This window comes from Elaeis guineensis, chromosome 8 (assembly GCF_000442705.2).
Source record: "Elaeis guineensis isolate ETL-2024a chromosome 8, EG11, whole genome shotgun sequence".
Lineage (NCBI taxonomy): Eukaryota > Viridiplantae > Streptophyta > Magnoliopsida > Arecales > Arecaceae > Elaeis > Elaeis guineensis.
In genome coordinates, this window is record NC_026000.2 from 22,561,086 (window position 1) to 22,573,401 (window position 12,316).

Consider the following 12,316-nt stretch of genomic DNA (forward strand, 5'->3'; position numbering starts at 1 on the left):
TAATTCAGTTTTGGACTTTTTTATGCTGGACTTTTAGTTTTGATTTAGACTTATTAAATTCTTTAATAGTTTCATTATTTGGACTGTAGAATTGTACTTGGACTTAGTCTAGGTGGATCATGATTTAAAAGAGACGTGATAAGTGAGTCTGATTCAAAATTAGACTAAATAGATCATGAAAGATAATATTTTTTTTAAAAAAAATTACTCTGAGATTTTGTCATATGTTTTCCTAAACATGAATATCATCCAAAGAAATAACATCAATCTAACTCACTTAAATGAGGCCTCAAAGAAATAAAGAAAAAAGAAGCACAAAATCTATACAAATATGTTCTCAGAATATTAACATTTAAAAATAAACTACTCTAAACTTAAAGTAGAAACCTCCTCTCACGGAGTAGATGCACGATGGATGGTGTACAATCGGGAATTGGTCAAATACAAGGGTCAATGTAGCATATTATCTACCATGGGATTTGGCATGGTCTAACTAGACCATCTGATTCAAGTAATATTTAGTCCAAACATAAATATTAAATTAAAAGAGATCAGATAATTTTAATTTTTGATTAATCAAAATTATCAAATTAAATACCAATTCAAGACCAAACTGATTAAAAAATTTCGGTTCAGTTTTAAATCACAACCAAAATTTTTAGAAAAAATTGAACCAAATACCAAAATAATTAATGGTTTAATTCGATTTTTGGTTAACCGAACCATTTGCATACCCCTACAAGATATGTCATACTCTTTACTTTATTTTGCAAACATATTTTGATGTTGGTAAAGCTGCACGAGTAGCTTTGTCTGTCCCTCATACATCGGGATCCAAAAGTTATATACGATGCAAATAAGAGTCTGTATGCTTCTTTCAAAATCTTTAGCATATTATAATTTTTTTAGCTAATTTGATGTACATACGATCCTCATGTTTCTTAGTAAAACTGCTGTAATATGTCACGTATCATATATCATGATACTTATAAGTTTTATTGAAACTCTTAGAGTTTGTCAATTAAAATTTATGGATCATATTTTTTGTAAAATTTATATTTTCTTTATATGGATGAGCATAGGAGGGAGCTAGGTGGAGTTCTATAGGATGACTTATGTTCATCGAGATGGCTGTTATATTAATGATAAGTTGAGAGATGTATTTGTATGTATTGATAATCATTTAGTACAATGATGTGTAATTTTATTTTTAGGTATAAAATTAATATATATAAAATTTTTGAATATAGGAGAGAGCTTCATCTCTTACTATAGAGCGTGTCGGTGAGTGTTCAGCATCTACGGAGGCTAGTCATGTTGAGGCCCAGGTGATGATAGAGTTGCTGGGACTGGACCATTATGATCAAATGAAGGGTTATAGAGTTGGAGTCATCCCTCTCGATTATCTTACATGCACCAATATACTGAGGATGTTAGATAAAGTTTTAGCAATGTCAATATTCATATGCTCGATGTTCGGATTGAGACACGGATTGAAGAGCAGTTGGAGGCATGGGTGGAGGCACGAATTGAGGAATAGTTGGAGGCATGGGTGAAGGTGTGGATGAAGGGTGAAGGTGCGGATGGAGGTGATGAGACAAAGCTATGATATAGTGATATTCTCCATGAGGATTGAGATTGATCAGTTGACATTTGCATTACAGATATTTTGTGCACTTTTCTAGGATACATATTTTACTATATTTATATTTTTTTTACATTTAATTATTTAATTTATATTATGATTTTTGTAGTTTCAACTATTAAAATTTTTATATCTTTACTGTAGGCTTCCAGCAGTCATAGAGTCGATGATGATCATGCTCCTACAAATTACTAATAATTTGACGTCTCATATTTGTTTTGAGTTTTATAGATTTTTACTTTCTTTTCTTTGGTTATAGATTGTAATTCATGAATATGATGGATGATGTAATCATGACTTTATTATATTATATGGAGTATTTATTATGACTTTATGTTAGTGTTTGAATTTTGTTATAAATTTTGAAAATATTTATATATTGATTATGATGTTATATAAAGTGTTTATTATGACTATATTGGTGTTTGAATTTTCTTAAATTTTGGATAAGTTTATATATTTTTATATAGATTATTAAATTATTTATAAATTATTTTTTTTAAAATAGAATGGTAATGAAATAATTGTCGATGTAATAAAGCATCAGCAGTTATTAAATCTTACTGATGCTTTTAAAAAGTGTCGGCACCAACACAATGTTTAGTGATGCACAATAGCGTCGGTGTTATAGCCCAAACCCGTTTCAGCCCACAAAGCCCAAAATGAAAAAAAAAATAGGAAACAGGGGAATTCAAAATCGGAAAGAAGACTCCCGATGGGAGTCTCCTTCTCCGGCGAAATCCGAGCAAAGATCGAATTCCTAAGACCCCTCGGAGTCCTAGGAATTCCTATAAGAAGACCCCCTCTCTTTAGAATCGATTCATCGGTCTTTTCTTCCCCTCTTTCTCTCCGATTTTCCCGAAGAAGAGCCGCGGGCGCAGTTGGTTCCTTGCCGTGTTTTCTCTCCGACGAGGTCCCAGGAGGTCGTGGTAAGTCTTTCACTTTTTCCTCCCTTCCTTCCTCTTTCCCCCGTGCGTTTGTGCGCGGTGGCCGGCGACGAGCGTCGCCGATTTTTGGTCGGGAACAGACTCTATTTTTTTTGGCTTATTTTCCTTGAAATCTCCGGCGCCGGCGATCGAAATTGATCGCCGGCCCTGTTCCCTCCATGACCGGGGGAGATGGCCCGTCGGCCGCCGGCCTCCGCCGTGGCAGCCGCGGCCCGAACGGCCGATTAAGGCCTGAGGACAAGAGTCCTCTGTTCCGGCGTGGGAAGAAGAAGAAGAAGAAGAAGAAAAAGAAAAGAAAAAGAAAAGAAGAAAAAGAAAAAGAAAAGAAAAGAAAAAAAAAAAAGAAGAAAGAGAAGGGGCGGAGAGAGAGAAACTCTCTCTCTCTTTGCTCTCTCTCTCTCTCTCTTTGCTCTCTCTCTCTCTTTCTCTCTCTAGATCATAGGATTTATGAAATTAATTTATTAAAAAAAATAAAAATAAAAATAAAAATAAAAATTAGGGTGTCCGTGGGTTAATTCAAAAATCGGGATGCTGTCGACGAATTGATCCTAGTGGAGACATTAGATTTTAATAATTTAGTTATTTTTAATTCGATGAAATTTTAATTTAAAATATGATATTTGACGTATCAGGTTCTGAGAAAGATTTTCGAGATCCTTAGAATTTTTAGTTTGGACTTTCTTTTGAGGTAAGTAGTGTTTACTTTTACTGAATTTATCTGGTATATTATGAATTAAATAAATTTATGCATGCTTGTGATTGAAATTATTTATTGAAATAATTGTTGGAAATTATTTATGATTAAAGTTATTTGTTGAGCAATTATTATGATGATATATGATCTCAAAGAATGTTATAATTGATTTGATTCGAATATCAATTAATTTTATTATTCTTGAAAATAATATATGAATTGGAAGACAATATGAAATTGACAACCTGACTGTGTTGAGGACCCCGCCAATGGGGGCATATACGTTGGCAATTGACTGTCCTGAGGAGTTTACGTCGCCAGTAAGACCAGCGACATGTCGCCAGATAGACCAGCGACAAAACTGCCAGTTAGACCAGCGGTTCCAAAGGACTTGGCTGCCAGATGATTCGCAGCCCACCGCAAGCAGATACACGGTATTATGACCCTGCCACAGGGATAATGTGGTCATAGTCATGGTTGGTAAGAAGAATTTAAGAAATTGATGAATTTAAGAAGAAAGGCATAATTAGAAATTTTGATGAATTGACTTTTATATATGATTGACAGTATGATTATGAATTCATGAAATTACATATTGATTTGTTATGCATAGTATTATTTGCCTGATTATTCGGTTAAAGGTATACACTGCTTACTGGGCTATTTAGCTCATGATAAGTTTTATGTTTTTCTTACAGATCCAGAAAATTAGCATGATGCGGGTTTTCGGTTGGGAGAGCGATTAGAGATGGAGTTAACTCATTGATTTAGGATTCTCTCAGAATTGATTCAAGACCTTTAGTTTTGTTTTTAGTATTGACTTTGTCAGACAGTTACTTTCTTTTGAACACTTAGTTTTGATTTGTTATTTGAACCAAGGTTTGATTATTGAATAAAGAAAAATTTATTTAACTGTTTGTGAAGATATCATGATGAGATGCCTTGCATGCTTATGGAAAAAGTATTCTATAAGTATGCGGCGGTTGCCACGACCCTCGATTCAAATCTCGGGTCGGGGGCGTGACAGTCGGCCAACTCCCTATGCTTTTTAAAAATGTCAGCATATGCCGGCGTTGTAAGAAAGTGTTGAAAGACTTAATTTTCACTCTTTATTTACTATTGTCTTTTTAGTGCTTTTAAAAATATCGGAAGAAAATTTTGCGATGCTTATAAACATCAGAAATAGATTTGCATGGACAATGATCCGTATATACAATTTAATTTGCTCTAATAAATTTTGGAGCTATTACAATCTTGATTAACTTAAGCAAGTCAAACAGATGAGAATTGTCTGATTCCATGATGGGCACACCTCTTACCTAGAGGTGGTTCTGTGTTTGAGTCTATATTGGTACCTCTCCAAATATTTCGATCTAAATGGTCATGAGGCATTTTTCCATTTTTCTGTTGACCACATTTTCCTCTTCCTTTACCAGGGAACCGGACAAGTCCTTAGATCTAAATAGTTTACTCGAGATGGTTCTTCCTTCTCTCTTTCTTTTTAAAAGCCAAAAAATCAAAAGCGCTTTAAAACAGAAGCAATAATACGAGAGTTTTTTTCTGAACCAATGTGAGGTCAGTCAGGATAAGAGTTTAAACGTTTGTGTACTTTTTTTTTTTTGAGGAAGTAAACATTTGTGTATTTCAACCTTTGAATAATGCCTCAATATCGATTCTAGGGGCTTTCGACTTTGATATACACTGCACATCGCTAGACATGGACATGGAATATGATAGGATATTTCTTTTTTGTGGTCGACTTCATACTAGTTTTGTCCACTTCTTGGGCAGGAGAGCAATGCACCGGAGTAACGGGAGGAATTTTACCAAGAAATGGAAGAGAACGGCTGAGCTCCATAAGGCGCCTCCTCTTTCCCTCAGCCCGAGGAAAGGAAGCACAAGCGTATGCACTTCTCTCTCTCTCCCTCTCTCTCTCTCTCTCTCTTCCCCCTACTTTTCTGAAATCTGAACCCACGACACGTACGAAAGTCAACCAATAGCCAACAAAAGTTTTGTAGGGCACGTCATCGAGCCCTGGTACGTGGCCAGACCTCACTGCTCGAAGGCCCAGCTTTGATTCCAGAAACCATCCCTCTCTTTGTATCCACCTTTCACTGTCTGAGCTGCGCTCTGGCAACCACTGGCCATGATGGGATGCAGGAGGAGACAAGTGATACCATTTGGGGCGGTGGAATACCCCTATCATGACATGAAATGACCAATGCATGAGTCCCTCTCCCCCCTCCCCCTCTCTCTCTCTCTCTCTCTCTCTCTCTCTCTATATATATATATATATATATAGCGATTCGTAAATCATTCCACCCCTACCTTGCCACTAATGATTAGGCTCTAATTAAGTTTTGAAGACCAACACTCTCATCACCAATGATTGATCTCCAATTAGGTTTTATGAGTAACGCTGATATATATTCCGCTTCATTAATTCTCAAAATTTACAAAACTGAATCATTCTGTTTAGTAATTTTTGAGCATGAATAATGGGGACATAGTTTTAAAAAATACTTTGGAATGCCCAGAAAAATGCCCATGAAGAATATCTCGAGCCTGCTAAAGCTGATTTGACAACTCAACCATCTCTCATTTAAACCGCATAGCATAAAAGAATATTTTATGTGCATGAAACAGGCTTCTCATCGTAGGATCACTCTTTAATTTCAATTTCCTATAAATCAGAACATGAGCAATGCAATAACAGAAATTCTGCAAAAACTTTATTAATAAAAACAAAATAAGTCAATTGCTGAAACAACATTAGACCCTAGGAAATCCATGTTGGGAATTAGTGACAATGATATATAGTTGGGTGTTATCAGAGCATTGCTCATACAAAATGCTCTAATTTTTAGGTTTTCATGGATACTTTCTTTTTTATTTGCTTCGCTGCATATAAAGTGAGATGATGAAAGAGAATGATGCAAGAGTATTTTATTCATCTCGTATTGGATTAGAGTAAGCAGTGGTATATTACCATCTACTTCTTTATTTTATTTTATTCATGTGTTCTGCCAGAATTAAATATTTGAAAAAATGGCAAGCCTACAAGTATTCATTCTACTCTAACTATAAACATCTAGACCGTGACAATTCTTAGATGTCAGCATAATTTTCCATGTGATTTTTTGGATAAGATAGCACATATGCATAAGAAAGCCAGATGCTTAGTTGCAGGGATGCCAATAGGCTAGCATGCATAAAGCTAGAAAGTTAGGTCCTGGGCACTGTCCTCTTTTAATAATAATACATATATTGGATGTATGCAGCAACGCAAATGAAAGCAACTACATGAGCACTCAACAATGCTTGTCTTAAAAAACTGAATGCAAATGAACAGCCGGGAAAAATCCATCAAGGGAGCATGATAAGGGCCAAGTAAAAAGTGAGTCGTCTAGGGTACAACTCCCCTACTAGGCTATGTACAATTGTTGTAAGTTCATGATAAGTATGTTATGATATTTAAATCAAGCAGGGCCAGTTCTTTTGAGCCCTTCACACTTTCTATAGTCTTATTCTTTTTGCAAAGTTAGCTACCTTTTGACCATCTTCAGTGAAGCAAATCAAAGCATAATGAAAATTCTATAAAAATATAATCTGGCAATTATACAAATAAAAGTGCAAAAAAGTTACAAATCAGAATGTGAACTCGTTGGAAAGGCCTAGCAAGTTGCTAAACTTTATTTGTACAGTCAAAAGATCTAAGAGAAATGGTGAAGAAAAGTTTCATTTGCAAGTGATAAAACCTTTTTACAAAGTAATAAAGGTAAATTCTGTTTCAGCAGACAAGGTGTAAGTGGACGTAACTTTGGTTCTCATTCCAAGAACTTTAGACCATGTTTTTCTCTCAAGAGAATTGATTCGATTTGTAAATTGTAAGGCCAAATTAAACGTGTTCAGTCTAAGTTCAAAGTAGTTATATAACTCTTGGTTCAGTAGTTAGGATATCTCTTTTCTTGCGCCTTAATTTTTATTTTCTGAAAGCGTTTTATATCATTCAATGGTGTGCATCATAAAACCAGTCTATCTAATTGGGTTGGCAACCAAAAAGAAGGCATCCAACCTAGTGGCTATGAAAGTAGAAATGAATTAACTAGCTAGTTGATTCTAAGAACCTCATTGGCTACTTTCTCTTTGCTGCTTTTAATGTAGCTTTCAATCCGAGATGATGGAATTGTGTTGACCACTCAAAATTTCGAGAATTGGTTTGGAATGGGAGGTTCTTTTGAGTCTTGAAGCAATTGCTATACCCTTTCATGCAAGAGAGGGGATTGCATTGCCAAACTTGTCATGGTGGATGTCGTTTCTTTTGGGTCAAAGTCAAATATACCATATCACCTTGTACATATCTTCAGGAGAAACTTAAAATTATATGTTATAGTAGTACATATATATTAGATGAAAAGTAGTAGTGTTATATGCCACAAGACCATGCAAAGTTTGCTTACATGGGACACGTTCCTACACACCACATTCATCTCTACCTTGCATTAGTTCCCTTCAGTGTCAGGCCGTCTGTGGAATAAAATATGGTAGCTATATTATATATATCATGTAGCGTTAGGTTCACAACATTAATCAGGTCAGTATTTGTCAAGAAATTCATTTACTTAATGAAATATGCAGAAATTTTCCTCAAGAAAGTACTTGCCAAGCAATAATGGTTGGTTAAAGATTGCTATTTTCTTGCTGAGAGAGACTGTTTAAGTACTAACACAAATTTCGGGAAAGAGTTCCAAGTACATAAAATTGAAGCAGATGCTATATGCCTTTGGGCAATTATTCCAGGGTTTATTAGATGGGAATTGTTAACAAAACCTATCTAAAGAACCCAAAGATATGATCATCGTTGATACAGTCCCTTTTTCATCATCATATGCATGATGCCAACTAGATTAAAAGAGTAGTATCTTAAATGCATGAAGTGGATGAAAATATTATTTTATTCATAGCAAATATTAACTTTAACAAACATAAAATTCCTTCTCACTATCATCGGTGCCAATCAGCAATTATCCTACCTAAATATATAATCAACCCGCCAAGGAAACTACCCCATTTTCACTAAAGCATTTAAATATCCATTTTAATTTATTTCTGTAATAATTCAGAATTTTATCCAAAAAGACTAGTCAAATTTGAATAATCGATGTAGGACTAAATACACGTCCACATGAGTCTTAACATACTTTATCCATTTAAGCCCTAGTGTCCTCATCAGGCTAAAAGTCCAACTTCATACTTCCATTCACAAACACTATGATCGGCTTGTGATTAACCCCACTGAACTTATACTGTAGTATCTACTAGTCCACATCATGTCTGATATCATGGCCATTTGTAATAACTCAGAACCTTACCTAAAAAGGCTATCTAGAAGATATCATATGAACTCCTTAGCTCTGTATAGGTATCCAAGATTTTTCAAGCGAATAATCGATGTAGGACTAAATACATGTCTGCACGAATCTTCTCAATATTTATACAGCTAATCAATAACTTCAATGCAGTTTCAATCTTAATAATTTTTCTGCATATGATATTCAATTTTGTAGCTTGTTGGGATGCATAGTTCCCTCTTACTTCACCTTATGAATATAATGCTTTAGAAGAGTGCACCAACCAAATGGAGGAGTATATTTCTCAATCACAAATAGAAAATCCCATTATCAACAGCAGTCATCCGTTAGATACCTTTATATCTCATATAACGTATGTACAATGTGGGCACCATTCATTAACTATAAACTAAGACTAACAGAATCAGACGTGGGTTCAGAAAGAAGGAGAGGGTACGGAAAAGTTGGTTTCAGATGTTGATAAGGGTACTTAAAAAGCAAGATCAATTGTGTGATATGGGAATTGAATACAATTTCTCAGAGCAACGGCGTGACCTTCTAAAAAGTGGAATCGACTTATGAATTCTAACCTGTTAGGGCGTTTCTATGCGACAGAAAGCAGTCATGATCTATTACCACAACAATATGGTTATCAAACATATTATTGTTGTCTCCCCATCCAACCTCTTTGTCCACTTCTTTGTATAAATTGGTCACTACTCTCCTATACATAGGGTAACTTGAGCTTGAGCAAGCAACCGAGAGAGAGAGAGATGGGCAAGGAGGAGAAGGAGATGATCATAAGAGTGAGGGAGTTCAACATGGAGAAGGACTTAAGGGCAGTGGAGGAGATGGAGAGGCGGTGCGAGGTAGGCCCGAGCACCACCACGACCGCAGGTGGTGATGGCAAGAGGAAGAACAAGAAGAAGAGAACTACTACACTCTACGTAGACCTGTTAGGTGATCCCATGTCCCGGGTCCGGCAAACCCCAGAACATGTCATGCTGGTACGTACTCCCCCTGCTATAAACAAACCTTAACTACAAACCAAAGATAGATATTCCCACAATTTAAGTAGACAATTGAACTTAATTGGTGTTGTTTTTGTCATTGTACATATAGGTTGCGGAGTATGGGGAGAAGAAGGAGATGGTGGGGGTGATAAGGGCATGCGTTAAGATGGTGTCAAGGGGGAGGGAATCCACCAGCCACCTCCCAGCCTACGTTAAGGTGGCTTATATTCTCGGCCTCCGAGTCTCCCCCACTCACAGGTGGGTCAGTGAGTGTTTTCTTTTTCTTCCTTCTAGCTACAATTTTTCTTCACATTCTTCAGTTCTCTTTTTGATATGTAATTTTTATTTCCTCACCAACTTTTTCTTGTTTATGTACCATTGTACCATAGAATGCAGATAGATATCCTCTGCTGCACAAATATCCTCCATTATTTCCTTTATTAGCTTCTATTTCCATCTTTTCGCTACTGAAGGAGAAAAACAAGTGGGAGAGGAAGTACTCTCTTTTATTCCTCTTAAAGTCAGTACTCTTTCCAGCGGAAGAGAGAGAGAGAGAGAGAGAGAGAGGGAGAAAGAGAGCAGAAGGAGGAGGACACATCTATTCTTTCGCTATTCTCTCTCTTCCCCGCTTTCTCTTATACGAACGGTGAAGTTACCTTCAAAAGGCTAAAATGCACCAATGGACGCCATGCACGAGCTCACGTGGACGTCAATATTCGTGTCCACTTTCAATGCGTTACGCTATATTTAACATGCTTCATTATTCTCGTTGGTCCAGGCGGCTGGGAATCGGGACGAGGCTGGTGGAACAAGCAGAGGCGTGGTCTTTGGAGCGCGGCGCGGAGTACGCGTACATGGCCACCGACGGCTCCAACACGGCCTCCCTCAACCTCTTCTCCCGCCTCTCCTACGCCCGCTTCCGCTCTCCGGCCGTCCTCGTCCACCCAGTCCACGCCCACCGCCTCCCCCCTCCCTCCTCCGCCGCCACAATCCTCCGCCTCCCCCCCTCCCTCGCCGCCGCCCTCTACGCCCGCCTCCTCGCCCCCTCCTCCACCGAGTTCCTCCCCTCCGACCTCCCCTCCCTCCTCTCCCACCCCCTCACCCTCGGCTCCTTCCTCGCCCTCCCTTCTTCCATCTCCAGTCCTTCCTTCTCCCCCCTCTCCCATCCTCTACCCGAATCCTTTGCTTTGCTTTCCCTCTGGGACTGCACCCGCGTCTTCCACCTCCGCGTCGCAGGCGCCCCCGCCACCGCCCGCGCCGCCCTCGCCCTCCTCCGCGCGCTAGACGAGCGGGCCCCCTGGATGCGCCTACCCTCCGTCCGCGACGTCTTCCGCCCCTTCGGTGTCTACTTCATGTACGGTCTCCGCATGGCCGGCCCCGACGGGCCCCGCCTCCTCCGCTCCCTCTGCCGCCTCGCCCACAACCTCGCCGTCGCCGACGAGGCCTGCGCCGCCGTCGTCGCGGAGGTCGGCCCCCACGACCCCGTCCGTGCCGCCGTCCCCCACTGGCGCCGCTTCTCCTGGGATGAGGACGTCTGGAGCATGAAGCGACTTAGAGTCGATAACGATGATGACTGGATTGCATCTCCGCCGTCCACGGACATTATGTTCGTGGACCCACGGGAATTTTGACGGTTGATAGGACGGTGGTGGTGGTGTTGCCACGTTCTTGTTGGTGATGCGGCTTTCCGTTTTGTTTCTTTTGCTACATGAATTAATGATGAGCAAGGCCGCATGCTTTTTATTATGCGTGAATGTAATAGTGTACTTGATGATGAATGCAATCACTGCTTAATTAATTTCTGTTGCATTGTTAAAAGAATTGGGCCGCAATTATCAATCACACATTGTTCTGCATCCAACGGCATAAATTACATCTAATTCACGCAAAGTTCAGGTGTGGGATACATATGATCGACATGGCATGTAACCACATTATATCACAATTATGATTGACACCGCATGTAACTACATTATCACAAATCTTTCAATCCAAATCATAAAAACTGCAAAACAAAGATTGAAAAATAGTTGTGAAGACTTGTCTAGTTTAATGTGATATGTTGGTCAATCCAATACCCAATAAGTCACATCTTTCTTTGATAAATTTAGATTTATTAAACTAACCTAATAAAAATATATCCATACATGAACCAGTAAATAAAATATATAAAAAAATTAAAAAAATCTTCGACGAAGTAATTCAAACGATAATTTCTATATAATTAACCACATATATTGCTATCCAATTCATTATACTATTAATCTCTGTAGATGTGTTTAACCTCATAAGATAGAAAAGGAGCAATCATTCTTCGATATTTTCTTAATAATGAATGGGGACTAGTATCGATAGTAGATTGACGGGAAAGCTAACAAATCATAGTTGCTGAGTCACCTCCACGTACAATATGCATTATCATCAGATGCATTATCATAAATTTTTATCTTTTCCGTGCAGCAAACAATTCAGCCGTAGATACTATCATCTCAAACAAATCGACTCTCCCAGCTGCCACGAAAGCATCACACAAGTCTAATAATTAAGTTACACCTTTGATTGCTTGATTGATCAATCTTCAATACTAACAAATTGTTGGTCTTCATTATCTTTATAGATCAAGCCACATCACATATCTTATGGTGTACTAGTCCAAATTCTTCAAC

The 12,316-nt window shown here is 38.2% G+C and overlaps 1 protein-coding gene across 1 annotated transcript; it reads left to right on the plus strand.

Moving 5' to 3' along the window:
- The first annotated feature begins 9,410 nt into the window (after window positions 1-9,410).
- LOC140859757 (acetyl transferase GW6a-like) lies at window positions 9,411-11,448 on the plus strand. The gene is made up of 3 exons (XM_073262257.1): window positions 9,411-9,644; window positions 9,760-9,908; window positions 10,429-11,448. Exons 1-3 carry the CDS (start codon window positions 9,411-9,413, stop codon window positions 11,279-11,281), a joined length of 1,236 nt encoding a protein of 411 aa, XP_073118358.1. The 3' UTR covers window positions 11,282-11,448.
- The last annotated feature ends 868 nt before the right edge of the window (window positions 11,449-12,316 follow it).

Coding starts and splice junctions, on each gene's coding strand:
- LOC140859757 (XM_073262257.1), top strand. CDS start 9,411: ATGGGCAAGGAGGAGAAGGAGATGATCATAAGAGTGAGGGAGTTCAAC. Junction 9,645..9,759: donor CCCCAGAACATGTCATGCTG/GTACGTACTCCC, acceptor TTGTACATATAG/GTTGCGGAGTATGGGGAGAA. Junction 9,909..10,428: donor CGAGTCTCCCCCACTCACAG/GTGGGTCAGTGA, acceptor TCGTTGGTCCAG/GCGGCTGGGAATCGGGACGA.